The sequence below is a fragment of the Muscardinus avellanarius genome, assembly GCF_963383645.1.
Source record: "Muscardinus avellanarius genome assembly, chromosome: 6".
Classification (NCBI taxonomy): domain Eukaryota; kingdom Metazoa; phylum Chordata; class Mammalia; order Rodentia; family Gliridae; genus Muscardinus; species Muscardinus avellanarius.
Genome location: NC_137791.1, coordinates 70,637,884 through 70,655,909, shown reverse-complemented (window position 1 = coordinate 70,655,909; position 18,026 = coordinate 70,637,884). Strand labels below are relative to the sequence as shown.

The window sequence follows — 18,026 nt, the reverse complement described above, 5'->3', positions numbered from 1 at the left end:
ATCATGGACAGCCTCAGCTACTTAGTGAGACCCTCCACAACCTAGGAGACCCTGTTTCAAAATAAAAAATAAAAAAATAGGGCAGAGGGTATAGCTCAGAGGTCGAATGCCCCTGGGTTCTATCCCCAAACCCACCAAAAAAAAAAAAAAGAAGAAGAAGAAAAAGAAAGGACATTAAGAAGGAATGCTAATTTTAGAGCTGAGGATGTAGATCAGTAGTAGAGCACTTTCCTAGCATGTGCAAGGCCTTGGGTTTTATTTCCAGTAATGCCAAAAACAAAAACAAAATGCTCATTCTATACTATGGCATATAATTTATTCTTATTTTTATTTATTTATTTATTTTTGCGGTTCTGGGGATGGAACCCAGGGGCCTTCTACCTCTGAGCTACACTCCTAGCCCTATTTTTATTCTTTATCCTGGAAACCCTTCTACTTCCGGGCTACACTTCCACACCCATTTTATATTTTTATTTGGAAACAGGGTCTCTTAAGCCAGCGTGGCTGGCTTCGAACGATCCTCCTGTCTCAGCCTACTAGGTGCGGGGATTACAAGCATGCACCACCACGCCCGGCTTTTACTTTATTTTGAAACAGGATCTCACTGAGTTGCAAAAGGCCTCACTGAGTAGTAGCTGAGGCTGTCTGCGAACCATGATCCTCCTGTTTCAGCCTCCCAAATGCTGGGATTACAAGTGTGTGACACCACACCTGGCTTCAAACTATAGCTTTTAAAATCCTTGTAAAATGCTGAACATGGTGGCACACACTTGTAATCCCAGTACTTGGGAGGCTGAGATAGGAAGATCACAAGTTTGAGGACAGCCTCAGGAAGTAGTGAGACTCTTATTAACCTGTTCTGAAATTAAAATAAGGTCAAATAAGGTCAGGGGTGTAGCTTGGAGTTAGTATACCCCTTGGTTCAATCCCCAGGATCACACACACACACACACACACACACACACACACACACACACACACACGAATAGATAAAATCCTTGTGAAATCTTCATTCTTGAACTATATTCAAACGAGAGCCTAATCACATGTTCAAGCTGCACATTTTTTTTTTTTTTTTTTGTGATACAGGGGATAGAATCCAGGGGCATTCTACTTCTGAGCTACACCTCCACCCCAATTTTTTATTCTTTACTTTGAAACAGGGTCTCACTGAGTTGCAAAGGGCCTCACTAAGTTGTAGCTGAGGCTGGCTGCAAGCCTGGATCCTCCTGTCTCAGATTCCCAAATGCTGCGATTACAAGCGTGTGCCATCAAGCCTGGCTCCACATTTTATTTTTTATGAAGCAGTAATCTTTATTGTAACTGAGAAAGGCAGTATATAAACATGATATTGCTTTATTTTTTAGAGAACTACTACTGGGAATATAGCCCGGAGGTAGAAAAGCCCCTGGGTTCCACCCCCAGTAACACACACACACACACACACACACACACGCACGCACGCACGCACGCACGCATGCACACACAAATAAATAAGTAAGTAAGTAAGTAAGTAAAAAAACCATCATTGTTGAAAACCTGTACTTTCTTTTAGAGTGAATTATATACTTAATGTTCATTTGCTATTTTTTGAAATGTTTATCCTTTTCTTGGTGACTTGTGAAAGCTCTTCACATATAAAAAGAAATTAACAAAAGTTTTCTAACTTGTCCATTTTTGGAGTTTGTTTATGACTTATTTTCCATTAGAAAAAAAAGTCTCCTAGAAACTTTTAATTTGTGTGTGTTTGTTAGGGATTGAACCCAGGGCCTACATGTTAAGCATGTACTCTACCAGCTGAGCTTTTCCAAGTCCCTAATTTTATGTAATTAAATTTATTAATCTTCCTTTTATAGCTCTTAGGTTTTATTGACTTGCTTAAAAAGGTCTTTTCTATTCTGAAATTACCTCATGTTTTCTTCTGATACTTTAAGTTCTCAAATTTTTTGGTGTCTGAACCCCTTTGTGCTCTGAACATTTATTGAAAACCCCAGAGAGCTTTTAGAACATACCATGGTTAATGAGGATTAGCTGTATTTAGTAGACAAAAATGGTATCATAAGCTTTAATTATTTCCATTGAAGAAATATTGTGAAAGTATTTGATGCTCATATGTTTCTCTTAGGACAGCAGCGTTCTCGAATGCTGGCTACTCTTTTTAAAGACGAAAGGTGCCAGCAACTTGCTGCATATGGAATCCTAGAGAAAATGTACCTAGATAGGATCATCAGAGGAAATCAACTTCAAGAATTTGCTGCCATGCTGATGCCTCACCAAAAAGCAACTACAGCTGATGGTAATGATCATGTCTTACACATATGTGGTGATAAAAGTGTAGGTGTAGATTGATGGGCAGTGTGTTCAGTTATAAGCATCTTGCTAGCCAGGTGTGGTGGTGCACGCTTGTAATTCCAGCATTTGGGAGGCTGAGACAAGAAGATCTCAGTTCATGGATAGCTTCAGCTACTTACTGAAGGCTTTTGCAACTCAGAGACCCTGTTTCGAAATAAAGAATAAAAAATAGGCCTGGGGGTGTAGTTCGGAGGTAGAATGCCCCTGGGTTCCCTTGCTGTCCTTTTTTTTTTTTGAGGTCCTGGGAATGGAACTCAGGGGCATTCTACCTTCACTCCCAAACCCTTTTTTTTTGTTTGTTTGTTTGTGTTTTTTGTACTGGGGATTGAACCCAAGTTTTTTTTTGTTGTTGTTGTTGTTGTTGTTGTTTGTTTTTTAACCTCTGAGCTATATTTCCAGCCTTTCTTTTTTTTGAAAGAGGGTCTCCCTAAGTTGCTGAGGCTAGTCTTGAACCTGCAATTCTCTTGTCTCAGCCTTCTAAATACAGAGATTACAGGTGTGTGCCACTGCTCCTGACTCCATCTTTGTGTGTGTGTGTGTGTGTTACTGGGGGTGGAACCCAGAGGCTTTCTACCTCTGGGTTATAGTCCCAGATTTATTTGGGAACAGGGTCTCACTAAGTTGCTAAGAGCCTCACTAGGTAGCTGGGGGTGGCTTCGAACCTGTGCTATCCTCCTGTCTCAGCCTCCCAAGCGCAGGGATTACAAGCGTGTGCCACCACACCCAGCCTGGCTTCATCTTTATTTCTTGTTTTGAAACAGTTGTGCTGGCTTGCTGATAATCTCACTGTGCTGCTAAGCCTGCCCCAAAACTTTTGATCCTCCTGTCTCAGCCTCCCAAGTACTAGGATTATAGTGCCACCACGTTCATCCCTTGTTATCTTTTTGTAATATTTTTATTTATCACTTTCTGACTTAAAAAGAGGCATATATTTACGGAAGATGAATGTTATACACAAACATGGGCTTGAAATATTTTTATTATTACTATTTTTTTTTGGTGTGGCACTGGGGATTAAACCTAAGGGCATTTTATATCTGAACTATACCCCCAGCCCTATTTTATTTTTTATTTTGAAACAGCGTTTTGCTAAGTTACCGCATGTTTCTGGCCTTGCTTGAACTTGATATCCTTTTGTCTCAGCCTTTTACAATCTTGTAGTATGCTTTTTTTTGTGTGTGTATGGTACTGGTGGTGGAACCCAGGGGCTTTTCTACCTCCAGGCCATACTCCCAGACCTATTTTATACTTTATTTGGAAACAGGGTCTCACTAAGTTGCTGAGAGCCTCACTCAGTAGCTGAGGCTGGCTTCGAACCTGTGCAGTCCTTCTGTCTCAGCCTCCCAAATGCTGGGATACAAGCATGCACCACCATGCCTACTTGTAGTGTGCTTTTAAGTAGACCCTATTGAGCCTGATGCAGTGTCACCTACCTATGGCACCAGTACTTGGAGGATTGCAGGTTCAAGTCCAGTGGGCAGTAACTTAGTGAGACCCTGTTTCAAAATAAAAAATAAAAAGGGCTGGGTATGTAGCTCAGAGGGGGAATGCCCCTGGGTTCAGTTTCCAATACCACAAAAATAAACACATAAGCAAATGCATAGCCCCAGTGGAAAGTATTTTGTGAAGTAATACAGTTTTTGGAAACCTGTAAGCAGAAAAATTATAGACTATACTTTTTGGGTTTTTTTTAATTTGTTTTTGGTGGTACTGGGGATTGAACCCAGGGATATTCTACCTCCAAGCTATACCCCAGCACTTTTTTTATTCTTTATTTTCAAACAGGGGCTCATTAAATTGTGGAGGACCTCACAAATTTTTGAGGCTGGCTATGAACCTGCGAACCTCCTGTCTCAGCCTCCCAAGTATTGGGATTACAAGTGTTCACCACCAGGCCTGGCTCAGGAAAGTTTTGAATTGTTATTTGTTCTTAACATCAGTCATTTTATGTACATTTGTCTACAGAGGTTTGAAAGTAGCTTGTAATAGTAACATGCATGAAACTAAAAAATACAAGTGTAAACAAGTAGAAACAAGGAAAAGATCAAAATAAGCATGAGTATTGGTTAGACTCAGCTGCCTTACATTCACTGCCATCCTGTATCAAACAGAACTTAGCTGTAGTCATTATGTAGGGCTGGCCGAAGGATGTGCACTTTGCTCAGTCTTACTTTGAATTAAGCCAGAGCAGAAAAGGGACTGTATTGACTTCCTATTGAATTTCTTTTATATGAGTGTATTTTAAGAAGCAACTCAGTTGAAGTCAGTCATGGCAGTGCACACTTGTAATCCTAGTATTTGGGAGCTGAGACAGGAGTATTGCAGATTCGAGGCCATTACATGGTAATTTAGTGAGACCCCGTTACAAAATAAAAAATAGAGCTTAGAATGTAGCTCACAAGATAAAAGCAACACACACACACACACACACACACACACACACACACACACACGATCATAGGTAGAATTTTGGAAAAGGAAAAGTAAGGAATTATAAGAAAGTTCTTAAATACTTCTCTAAAGTCTTTAAATATATTTCATACTATCTGGATTATAGTAAACACTAAACAGAAATACTATATAAGAATGAGGTGAGCCCGGAAGTCTAACATCTTCAGGTTGTTAGGTTCAGAACCTCATCAGGTACTGAATTATCTCACTTAAAGGAGGATTCTATGCCTGGTCTGTCAGGAAAGTTATCCTATCTCTTACATTTGCCTCAGAGTAAAGTGCTTGTGGAGTGCCCAAAAGAATGGAGAAAAGGCCAGGCATGATGGTTCATGTCTATAATACCAGTATTTGAGAGACTGAGACAGGAGGATCACAGGTTTTGACTAGCCTGGACAACTTAGTAAAGCCCTCCACAACTTAGATCTTGTTTAATAAATAAATAAAATAGGGCTGGAGGTGTAGCTCAGAGGTAGAATGTTTCTGAGCTCAAACTCCAGTGCCAACAAAAAGAGAAAAAAAAATTGATCAGAGGAATAAAGGTAATGATAATATGTTATTACATTCGTAGACATTTTCAGAAAAAAAGATGCATTTTTTTAAAGTATAAAATTTGTTTCAAGCTTGTTATTATTTATATTTATTTAAGGTTCCAGCATCTTGGACAGAGCTGTTATTGAACACAATTTATTGTCTGCAAGCAAACTATATAATAATATTACCTTTGAAGAACTTGGAGCTCTTTTAGAGATCCCTGCAGCTAAGGTATTTTCCTGATTCTAGTACATAAAAAGGAAGTTAAGACCAAAACTACTGAAGATTAAGAAAAGAAAATACATAAATGACATATGTTGACAATTATAAAAATGTTACACATAAAAAGCTTCAAGTAAATGGAAATTATGTAAATGTTAAAATCTATTGTAAATGAAATGTCTTAGAGTTTTAAGTTTTTAAAATTTGTTTTATGCTGGACATGGTGGTATACCCTTGTAACCCCAGTACTTGGGGGACTGAGACAGGATAATCACAGGTTCAAGGCCAATACAATAACCTAAACCCCTATTTCAAAATTAAAAAAATAAAATAGATTGGGGATGTAGTTCAGAGCTAGAATACCCTAGGTTTAATCCCACCAAAAATATATTTAAAAATTTTGTGTTTTGTGATTAAGTTACCTAGAATGAAAATTGTGGAGGAGTTCTAGGTTATGATATTTATTTTATGAGACTATCTTTGTTTAGTGTTTATTTAAATCTACTTCATAGTGATTTTGATACATGCCTTACTTCTTTTTTCTGCCCTAGATTGACTCAAAGGTTAAATATTTCATCTCTTTGAGAGAATGACTATGGTAATACCCCAAGCTATTTTGCTGTAACTTCTGTGCTTGGTTTAAGATATATATCTTAAATATATAGTAGGAATTTACTACTTGGAATTTAATTTCATTCTTAGGATTTGGATGGCCATATATAAATTTAATTTCATTCTTAGGATTGAAATATCAGGAATTTAATTTCATTTTGAGGATTTGGTTGGTCTTGTATAAATTCCAACAAATTACCAATAGTATTTAAAACTTGGTTCAGTAATCATTTATACAGCATTCTCTTAATTTTAAGTAAATTTATAAGTAAGCATCCTTACTTTTACCTTACCTGCACACCTAAGTCATGCAATTATAGTTCTGCTTTTATCTGGCAGTGAAATTTTAGTGTAAGATTTTTCTACCAGTTTTCTCTTTGGGAACCAAATCTTAAGTTACCATTTAAAAAATATTTTCTTTTTAGATTTTGAGGTATACTCCCTGGTGACACTAAGAGAAATGAATATACTTTTAACAATGAATGTTAGGAATGATTAAGGATTGAGAAGATAGAATAAGTGACTAAGTCACAATTCAGACCCCTTAACATGTAGAAAACATGAACTGCGTCTTCAGGAGCTAGGTAGAGGACTTTTTGCTCTCCCTTAATTGTCTTTTAAATTCCTTCAGTTCCTTTTTGAATTTGAACATCTATTTCTCCCTTGAATTTTTTTCTTAAGAACTTTTTTTCTTAAAGACTTTTGAGACAATAAACACTGCAGAAATTGAAATAAAATATAAACTAGTTTGGCCTTTTTTGTTTGTTTTGTTTTGCTTTTAAGATGTAGATCCCAGTGAGAAGAAAAATTGTTAGTTTGACTTTGAGCAGAGGAGAAAATTAGTAAAAAGCTGGATTCTTGTCTAAAGTCTCCCAAGAAAAACAAATCCCAATAATGGGGTTATGCCCAGAAAGAATTAGGAAAATAGGCAGATTTATAAGATGTGTTCTAATTAATGACAGAGGAACACATATATAATGCTTAGTGATGAACCAAAGTTTTCAATTCTCTTGTATGTGAATAACTGTTAAATATGACAATTAAAGTTTCTGAGAACTTTTTTTTTTTTTGTAGGCAGAAAAGATAGCATCTCAGATGATAACAGAAGGACGTATGAATGGATTTATTGACCAGATTGATGGAATAGTTCATTTTGAAAGTAAGAAGTTTTATGTATTTCTGTCATAATGAAATAGCAGTGAACTACTATAGATCTACAATTAAAATATATTGAACAGAAAGGCTGAGACAGGAGGACCATGGTTCCCATGGTTCACAGACAGCCTCAGCTACTTAGTGAGGCTCTTTGCAACTTAGTGAGACCTTATTTAAAAATAAAAAATAAAAAATAGGGGTGGGTGTGTAGCCCAGAGGTAGAATGCCCCTGGGTTCCATCCCCAGAACTGCAAAAAAAAAAAAAAAAAAAAAAAAAAAAAATATATATATATATATATATATATATATATATATATGCATATATATAAAATATAAATATATATATGTATATGTCATATATATAGAAAAATTTTCTTTACCCTAGAATTTTAATACCAGAATAAGCTTATTTTCAAAATAAATAATTTAGTACTTCAAGTTATATTAATGAATCTGCCAAGTGCAGCATTTTCTAAGCTAAGGAAAATTTGAATCTTGAGTGTATCAGTTCACTCATGTACTCATCAAACATTTATTGACCTCATGGCGTGTATCGGGCATGTGGAAATGACAGTTGCATTTCCTATTCAGCAGGTCATTAATCTAATCGAGGCAGGCAGGTAAGTGGAGCCCTTGGCTTTCTCATGGTCTGATACTGTTTCAGCTTCTTATTCCCACCTTCATTATATCTTGGACCTTGTTGTACCCAGAACTGTACCACTCGTAAAACTTTAATTTGGAGTATCGCACTGACTATAACCTTTTTCCTGCTTCTCTAGTTGTCTGTCTCAATTATTTCTACTTCCCAGCTCTTCCTTGACCACATGGGGAGCTGCTGGTCCACTGACCCTATTTCCTTTAAGTCAGTACAACCCTTTTCTTCTCTCTACTTATCTTTTTTAATTGTCTTGAATTTCATGATTCATTAGTCCAATTACTTTTTATAGGTACCCCAGAACACTTACTTGCCTGCCTGTTGGTGTTTTATTCCAGCTGTCCAACAAAGCTTCACCTTAATGAACCTATTCTTTGTCTTTTCTATGCCTGCACATAAGTAGCTAGCTAATGTTGCTGCAAGAGAGTCAGGCACCAGACAGATACCACTATAAGTTCAAGATCCCAGGTCCTCAACACTATCTGAGAGTCATGGTACATTTCTCTAGTTTACCACTCTGCAATGACTGTTTCAGATTTGATTTTTCTTTTCTTTTTTTTTTTGCAGTACTGGGGATGAAACCCAGGGACATTCTATCCCTGAGCTATACCCCCATTCCTTTTTTTTTTTTTCACTTTTTATTTTGAAACAAGATCTCACAAAGTTGTGAAGGGCCTCACAAGGCTGTGAACTGCAATCCTCCTGTCTCAGCCTCCTAAGTACTGGGATTGCAAGAATGTGCCACCATGCCCGGCCAGATTTGATTTTTCTTAAATCTCTGACTTTTCCCCTATTCTTTCTGAACAAAAAAACCTCGTTTCCTATATCAAAGAAGAAAAATAAAAACTCAGTGTGAGCCGGGCGTGGTGGCACACGCTTGTAATCCCCGCGTTTGGGAGGCAGAGACAGGAGGATCACGCAGGTTCGAAGCCAGCCGCCCGCGCTGGCTTAGGAGACCCTGTTTCCAAATAAAAAAATGTAAAAATAGGTCTGGGAGTGTAGCCCGGAGGTAGAAGGGCTTCCAGGAACCCCAGTACCACAAAAAAAAAAAAAAAAAAAAAACTCAGTGTGAATTATTTTTATTTTGTAATCGTGTGTGTGTGTGTGTGTGTATGTATTTGGTACTGAGGATTGAACTCAGGGGCATTCTATCTCCAACTTACATCCTAGCCCTGTTTGTTTTTTATTTTGAAACAGGGTCTTGCTAAATTACGGAGGCTGTCTTTGGAGGCTGTCCTTGAACCTACGATCCTTTTATCTCAGCCTCCCAAGTACTGCAATTACAGGAATGTGCCTTCATGTCTACCTTCTTGATCAGATTTACAAACTTCTAAGTTTTAGGTATAGGTCTAAAATGAATTCTTGATGGGCATGGTGGTACACACCTGTAATCCTAGTACTTTGGAGGCTGAGAAGGGAGGATTTCAGATTCTAAGCCAGTCTTGGCAACTTAGCTAGGCTGGCAGCAATTTAGTAAGACTTTCCAAATTAAAAAAAAAAAAAAAAAAATGTCTGGGGGTTTATTTTGGAGGTAGAATGCCCCTGGTCTAATCCCCAGCTCTGCCAAAAAATAAAATAAGATAAATTTTTTTCCCCCTTCTTATTAAACTGGATGTGGTTTCTATCTTCCTGTCCATTTCTTTCATTTGTGTTTAGGATCCTTTCTCTAACCCTTCTCCCTCATCACATTAAAAACAAACAAAAACAACTTAGGAACCTGAGGTTAGTAGCTCTTTTTATCTTTTCTTATTCTATTGGATTATTTTCATCAATATTTATTTATTTATGATTGAACCCAGGGGCATTCTACCTTTGAGCTATACTCTCAACTAACTTTCTTTCTTTCCCTCTCTCTCTCTTTCTCTCTCTCTCTCTCTCTCTCTCTCTCTCTCTCTCTCTCTCTCTCTCTCTCTCTCTCTCTCTCTCTCTCTCTCTCTTTTGGTGGTACTGGGAATTGAACCCACAGGCAGTCTACCTTTGAGCTACACCCCAGTCCAATTTTACTTATTTGGAGATAGGATCTCACTGGATTGATTGAGTCACATCCTAGCACTATTTTTATTTTTATTTTGAAATAGGGTCTCTCTAGGTTGATGAGAGTGTCACTGTTTGCCGAGGCTGTCCTTGAAGGCATGATCCTCCTGTCTCAGCCTCCCAAGTCCTGGGATTTCAGGCATGTACCACTTTTCATCAGTATTTAAGTATACTCAGGTCTTTCTCATTTAAACAAAGATCCTTTTATCTTTTAGGTATCTTCTTCACTTAAAAAAAAATGAATAGAGCTGGGTGTGATGATGCACACTTGTAATCCCAGCATTTGGGAGGCTGAAACCAGAGGATCGCAGTCTGCAGACAGCCTCAGCTACTTAGTGAGGCCCTCTGCAACTCAGTGAGACCCTGTTTCAAAATAAAGAATAAAAAATAGGGCTGGGAGTGTAGCTCAGAGGTAGAACATCCCCGGGTTCCATCCCCAGTACCGCTAAAGAAAAAAACGAATAGTGTTAATCACTCCCTTTTGAAACCCCTCAACTCCCTTCTTGACTTTTCTCATCTTTTCATCCCATTCTTCTACTTCCCCTCCTATTTTTGAGGTATTTTGTAGTCATCTTTGTAGATTTTGTGCTGCCTATAAATTTAAATATTAGAGTTACCTAAGGATTAATCCTAGGTCTCTTCTATTGAGCACTACTGAGTTTCCGTAGATAATCTCATCTAGTAGATATTGCTAGATTTAGATTTACCTTCTACTGCCCATCTCTAGGATTCCTACTTTTCCCCCGCCACCTAACTGCTTCATGGATAGCTTACAATGAACATCAACAGAATGAACAGAACTGAATTCATTATCTTCCCTTCCTGTGTGCTCCCCACAACCAACCAGCCCACCCAACATTCAAGAACTGCATTGTCTGCTTTCTCCAGCAGCCCTTATTCTCGACCTTTTCATCTCCTTCACTGCCCAGAAGCCTGCCACTTATACCTCCTAGTGGTCTCTGGAATCCGTGTCCTTGTCTTCATTTCCTAGCCTCTACCAGCCTATTCTGAAACTCTCATAATCTCTCAGGATCTCCAGCAACAGCCTCTCAACTTGTTCTGTCTCACATCTACAATTGTTCCTTTCTAATCTAGTTTTCCTAATATAACTTTTAAAAATGCAAACAAAAAGAAATTTAAAAAAACCAAAAAATTGAATAATGTTATTCTCTTGCTTGCACTCTAATGAATGGCTTCCTTGTTGCATATAAAATAAAGTTCTACAAAGTTTCCAAAAGGCCTTACCTGGCCCTTTTAGCTTTCTCTTGCCACTCTAACCTCATGGATCTTCTTTTTATTTTTTTAGCTTTCTAAATTCCTTCCTCCATCAAACATTCTAATACATCCAACCCTCTCCAAACATGTTCTTTTTGGCCCCATGTCTCAATTTGAACAGTTTTAATCAACATTGATTTTCCTATCTCTCCAGATTAAGTATGACTTTAAATTATGTGTTCTCATTTTACCTTGCATTTTTTCCTAGCATAAATCTTCCAACATCTTACATCTAATAACTAGTGCTCAGCAACATTGTAAATGAGAAGTAAACACTGTGGCTGATGAGTAGTATGGGCAGAGAGGTCACCAAGTAAAAATTTAAGTTTATTTATGTCGTTTATAGGATATGAAATATCTTTCTGATTTTTTTTAGATCTTAAACATAACAGTAAATATGATCATATAAAGTAAAGCACTGCAGTGATAAAAGGAGAGTTAATAATCTTTCCCCACCCACCCTCATTCCTTTAATCTAAGCTCCTTTAACCTAAGCTTTTTAATGTAATTAATAGTAGTCAGTTAGCTTTGTGTGTCTTTTTAGATGTTCATACAGATTGTAAAAGCATACAGTTTTGAGCCGGGCATGGTGGTGCATGCTTATAATCCTAGCATTTTGGGAGGCTGAGACAGGAGGATCGCGGTTCATGGACAGCGAAATACGGGGGGCTGGGGGGATATGTATATAAATATTTACATTAAAAAAATTTTTTTTTGCAGTGTTGGGGATGGAACCCAGGGGCATTCTATCACCAAGCTATACTCCCCAGCCCCATTTATTAATTCTTTATTTTAAAACAGGGTCTCACTGAGTTGCAGAGGGCCTCACTAAGTAGCTGACACTGGCTGTTAACCTGTGATCTTTCTATTTCAGCTCCCAAGTACTGGGATTATAAGTGTATACCACCATACCCGGTTTGTGAGATTATATATTATATTAAAGTATATAGTATTCAGCAAAGAAAAAAAAATTTTTTTCTTATTATTGTACTGGGGATTGAACCCAGGGCTATTCTACCTCAGAGCTATACCCACAGCTCTATTTTATTTATTTAATTAATTAATTAAATAATTTGGTGGTACTGGGGTTCCTGGAAGCCCTTCTACCTCCAGGCTACACTCCCAGACCTGTTTTTACATTTTTATTTGGAAACAGGGTCTCCTAAGCCAGCTCTCGCGGCTGGCTTCAACAAGGTCTTACTGAGTTCCTGAGGGCTTTGGTAAATTGCTGAGGCTACCCTTAAACCTGCAGTCCTGTCTCTTGTCTCCCAAGTACTGGGAATATAGAGGTGTGCCACTGTGCACACTTTGTTACATGTGTTACAGATGTTTTCTTCATTCTGTCCTGTTGTTTTTCTAGGAGACAATGCATACTGTAAACATATTTTTAAATTTTATAGCTGGGCATGGGGTGCATGTCGATAATCCCAGTATGTGGAGGCTGAGACAGCCTTAGCAAGTAGTAAAACTCATCAACCTAGTGAGACCCTGTTTCAAAATAAAAAAATACAGTAAGGCTCGGTGTGTGGTTTGGAGGTAGGATACCCCTGGGTTCAATCCCCAGTACCACAGACATGCACAGGCAAAAAAATTGTGCAGCCAAATATGCCAATTTTTTATATTTTTTGGTTTCCTGTATTGAGAAAAAAATTAAAAGTCTATTCCACCTTAGAATAAAGCTAGTGTTTTCCTAAAACTTCTCATATTTTTATTTCCTCCTCTTCCTCCTCCTCCTCCTCCTCCTCCTCCTCCTCCTCCTCCTCCTCCTCCTCCTCCTCCTCCTCCTTTTTGTACTGGGGATTGAATGCAGAGGCATTTACCTTTAAGCTACATCCCCAGCCCTATTCTATACTTTTATTGGTGCATTGTAGTCTCACATCATAATATAGTTCAGAGTGATAGGGTCATACATGGATACAGCACTTGGTGAACTCCTCCTTGTTCCTTCTCCACTCCCTTCCCTTCCCCATACATGGTATTGAGCTTGACATTGATAATTCACATATGTCCATAACATCAATGGAAGTGTTTCCTTCATTAAACTCTCTAGACCCCTCCCTTGCTCCACTGGGGTTTCTTCTCTTGAAATTATGTAAAGTTTCTCTTGTATCTCGATTGTTCCTTATCTGCCACATATGAGAGAACACATACACTATCTGTGATTGGCTGATCTCACTTAATATTAGCAAAGTAATTTTGAGGGTCATCCATTTTGTAACATGTAATCAGTACTTTAATGTGGTGGAATAATATTCTATTGTATGAATATACTATAATTCCTCTTGTTTTTCATTTTCATATTTATTTATTTTTTTATTTGTGGTGCTGGGGGTAAACCCAGGGGCTTTCTACCTCCAGGCTATACTCCCAGACCTATTTTATATTTTATTTGGAAACAGGGTTTTACTGAGTTGCTGAGAGCCTCACTAAGTAGCTGAGGCTGGCTTCGAACCTGTGTGATCCTCCTGTCTCAGCCTCCCAAGCGCGGGGATTACAAGCGTGCGCCACCATGCCTGGCTTGTTTTTCATTTTTAAAATGATCTATTCTTAAATACTAATTCTTTCACATTAACTTTAATAATTTTATTCTACTTATAAAATATAAAACATGAGGTTGTTCTTGGAAAATTTTTTTTTCATGGTACTGGGGTTCCTGGAAACCCTTCTCCAGGCTACACTCCCAGACCTATTTTATACTTTTTTAAATTTGGAAACAGGGTCTCGAACCTGCATGATCCTCCTGTCTCCGCCTCCCAAACACGGGGATTACAAGTGTGCGCCACCATGCCCGGCTTGTTCTTGGAATTTTATTGAATTTTATCACATTACATATTTCTACTTGGTAATGTGATTTGTATCTACCTAATTTATTTTGTGTCCTTTATTATGATTATTTTTACTACATATATACTTTTTTAGGTAAACTTTGGTGCTGTTTTAAATGAGATTTTCCCCCAATTTTTAATTTCTAGTTAGAGAAAAACCTGGTGGATTCAAGTTTTGGGTGGTTTTATTGGGTTTTTATTGTTTGTTTCAGTACTACATTTATTCTTCAGAGTCAATAGAGGTATTTAGGTATTGTTGGATATATGAATAGACTTGCCTGCCCCAGTAGATGGCAGTGTCCTATGACTTGGTGAACATTGTTGAGGAAAATTGCTTCACTGAGGTTATCCTAATTATTGTGATAGTTTTGGTTGAGGTTGTTCAGGTAACTGATTTTAGTTTGTTTTCAAGAATTATAATAATAACATATATATGCCAGTTCATGTTTTTATATTGTGTTTTATACTTTGTATCAGTGATTTGGTTTGTTCACTATTACATAGTTAGCATAGTTATTTATTTTTTGTGGTAGTGGGGATTGAACCCAAGGGCATTCTACCTCCGAGTTCCACCCCCAACCCTATTTTTTATTCTTTATTTTGAAACAGGGTCTCACTGAGTTGCAAAGGGCCTCACTAAATAGCTGAGGCTGTCTGCGAACCACCATCTTTCTGTCTCAGCCTCCCAAATGTTGGGATTACAAACATGCACCATCACACCCAGCTAGCATTGTTATTTTTAGCTAAGATTTTTGGAATAAATTTTCTGTGTGTGTGTGTGTGTGTGTGTGTGTGTGTGTGTGTGTGTGTGTGTATTGGAAGTTGAACCCAAGGGTCCTCTATTACTGAACTATACTCCCAGTCTGTCCCACCCCTTTGTGGTACTAGGGGTTGAGCCCAGGGGCATTCTACCTCTGAGTTATATCTCTATCCCTTTCTATTTTTTATTTTGAAACAGGGTCTCACTAAGTTGCTGAGGGTCTTGCTGAATTCTTGAGGCTGGCCTCGAACCTGAGAGCCTCCTGTCTCAGCCTTCTAGTTTGATTTCTTTTTGTGTGTATGTGATACTAGGGATTGAACCCAGGGGCATTCTACCTCCAGTTACACCCCCAGCCTTTTAATTTTTTATTTTGAGGCAGGATCTCACTAAATTGCTGAGAGTCTACTACTTTGCTGGGGTTGTCTTTGAACCTGCAACTTTCCTGTCACTGCCTCCTAAGTATTGGAGTTACAAGTATGTACCACCACTTCCAGTGTCTCAGCTTCCCAAATACTGGGATTTTAAGAGTGTGCCACTGTACCCAAATCAGTAATAATAATTTTTAAAGGTTTATTCTTATCTGGGTGTGGTGGTACAGCCTGTAATCTCAGTACTGGGAAGGCTGAGTCAGGAGGATCACAGGTTCGAGACTAGTCTCAGCAACTTGGCAAGACCCTGTTTTCAACATAAAAAATAAAAAAGCGCTGGGAATATAGTCAGGAGGTGGAATGCTCTTGAGTTCAGTCCCTAGTACCAAAAAAATAAAAAGCTTATTCCAGCCAAGTACAGTGTCACACACCAGTAATCCCAGTACTTGGGAGGCTGAGACAGGAGAATCACAGATTTGAGATCTGTTCACAATAACTTAGCCAGACCTTGTTTCAAAATTTAATAAAGGGCTTGTGGCAGGAGACTCAGTTTCCCCCTCCTCAATTTCCCCCTGATTCCCGAGAAAGGATTTCCAGAGGCTAAAATCAGAGACAGGTTTCTTTATTTACTGGTAAATGGCTCAGTTGACAAACTTAGGAAACTGAACCTCCAACAAAGGGCTCACATGATTCTTACACCCTCCGGTCTCTCACTTTGGAGAGGGGAAGGGTAAGCTTGAGATTTATTATACTGAGCAACTTGCTTAAGTTATATACCATCCCCCCAGCTTTCTCCAGTCTTTTAATTGGCTTTCTCTTGTTTACATTTAGGGAAAGCTCCTGGATCATGACTCTGGGTTGTTAAGGAACAGCTTCCTTATGTTTAGGAAGTGTCTGCTTGCTTGCTTAAGAGCAATTAGGGGGAGGGATTGGGAAACTCTTAAGCCCATCTTAGGTCTAAACTCCTAACATTTCCAAGGCCCTGACTGGGTTTCCTATCTCAGGCTGTGGGTGGAGCTCAATTACAATTGAGCTCCATTCAATCCCCTAGTACCCATTCAATCCCCTAGTACCACAAATAAATACATAAGTAAGTACAAATTAACATTATTGCCAGGCATGGTGTCACACACTTGTAATTCCAGTACTTGGGAGGCTGAGATAGGATGATAGTTTGAGTCCCTCTGCAACTTAGTGAGACCTTGTTTCAAAATAAAGAATAAAAAATAAAGCAGGGCGTGGTGGTGCACACTTGTAATCCCCGTGCTTGGGAGGCTGAGACAGGAGGATCACGCAGGTTCGAAGCCAGCCTCAGCTGGTTTAAGAGACCCTGTTTCCAAATAAAATATAAAATAGGTCTGGGAGTGTAGCCTGGAGGTATAGGGCCCCTGGGTGGGTTCTATCCCTAGTACTACCAAAAAAAAAATAGAGCTGGTGGTATTGCCTGGAGGTAGAATGCCCCTGGGTTCAATCCCCAGTACCACCCATCCACACACCCCAAAATTAACATTATTGTACTTATCTTTTAACTTAAATTTGCTATGATATAAAGTTATAATTTCAATTTTGATATAAAGTTATAATTTCAATTTTGTACATTATTTCCTTTTCTCTTTAGCTCGAGAAGCCCTGCCAACATGGGACAAACAGATCCAATCGCTTTGTTTCCAAGTGAATAATCTTTTGGAGAAAATTAGTCAGACAGCACCAGAATGGACAGCACAGGCCATGGAAGCCCAGATGGCACAGTGAGTCCTCGCAGAGCCTCTGCGCACTTGCAGGAATCGTTTTCCACGTCGTGCAGATTGATTTCACTTTTCCTCAAAGCATTTGCATCATGACCTTACACATTTCGATCCCTTTATGCTGGATTCCATTTAAAGAAGACATTAGTGCAGGAAGTGCAAGCATTTAAAACTACATAGTCCCATTTATTCAGGGTCGTTGTATTATGCTAACTCAGATGTTTGAAAGCTTTTTCTTTAAACAAAGGTAAAAATATCTACTATGGCTAAAAAGTTTGGAATTTGTGATAACTTTGTAGTCATGTAAAACTTAAGTGCTTTGTGCCTCTCCAAATGTGGTTATTCTAATAAATGGAGAAATGAGCTAAATAAAAGTAGTGCTTTGTTTTTAATTAGTGAAAAGTATTTCCTCCCCTTTTTCAATTCAGCAGACATTGATTTACATTATATGCTTCAAAACAAATTTACAGTGCCCATTCTCCAGGCATTTGAAAGTCATAGAGCTGCAGTTCAGTTTCTTATGTGGATTTGCACCAAGTAGTGGATCACAGAGAGGAGCTCTTCACTCAGCAGAGGATGTCAAGGGAGGCCAGCTCCTGGCAGGGTTTCTCAGCTGAGGAAAGGATTGAAATGTGGCCGACTTCCAGTTTTAGCCCCAATATATAAAGACCATGATATACCCATCCTCATGACTAATATAAAAGAACTAAATAGTCTGAAATGAATGGCTTTTCTTAGATACATCAAAAAATTAAAATCTTAAGGCAGACTCCCCTAAAACTGGAGAAATAAGCAAGTATAGGGGATTGTAGTTGAGATCAATTTACTGGGAGGAGAAGTTACTGGAGCCATAGCTGGTTGGAACACTAAAGCAATGACTGTGACAGCCGTTGGAGACCTAGTGTGGCTTGAGTTAAAAGCTTCCCCAGGGACCCTGCCAGCTTCTCATGGTGAACATTGGGATTCCTTTGTGTCTCAAGCAAGGCAGGGAAAGGGAAGTAACTGTTTTGAAATACACTTAGGTGAAGGTAGCCTATTTTG

The 18,026-nt window shown here is 38.5% G+C and overlaps 1 protein-coding gene across 3 annotated transcripts in view; it reads left to right on the top strand.

Moving 5' to 3' along the window:
• COPS4 (COP9 signalosome subunit 4) overlaps positions 1 to 16,992 on the top strand; it is a gene marked incomplete at both ends in the record, with an annotated part of 38,781 nt that extends 21,789 nt beyond the window's left edge. The window contains 4 exons of one of the 3 annotated variants that reach the window (XM_080697553.1): positions 2,126 to 2,296; positions 5,450 to 5,565; positions 7,243 to 7,327; positions 16,859 to 16,992. In XM_080697553.1, coding sequence (XP_080553679.1) covers positions 2,126 to 2,296; positions 5,450 to 5,565; positions 7,243 to 7,327; positions 16,859 to 16,992 — 506 coding nt within the window. The remainder of the gene's footprint in view (positions 1 to 2,125; positions 2,297 to 5,449; positions 5,566 to 7,242; positions 7,328 to 16,858) is intronic. The other 2 variants (XM_080697554.1, XM_080697555.1) reach the window with 2 other exon arrangements.
• Between the last annotated feature and the right edge of the window lie 1,034 nt (positions 16,993 to 18,026).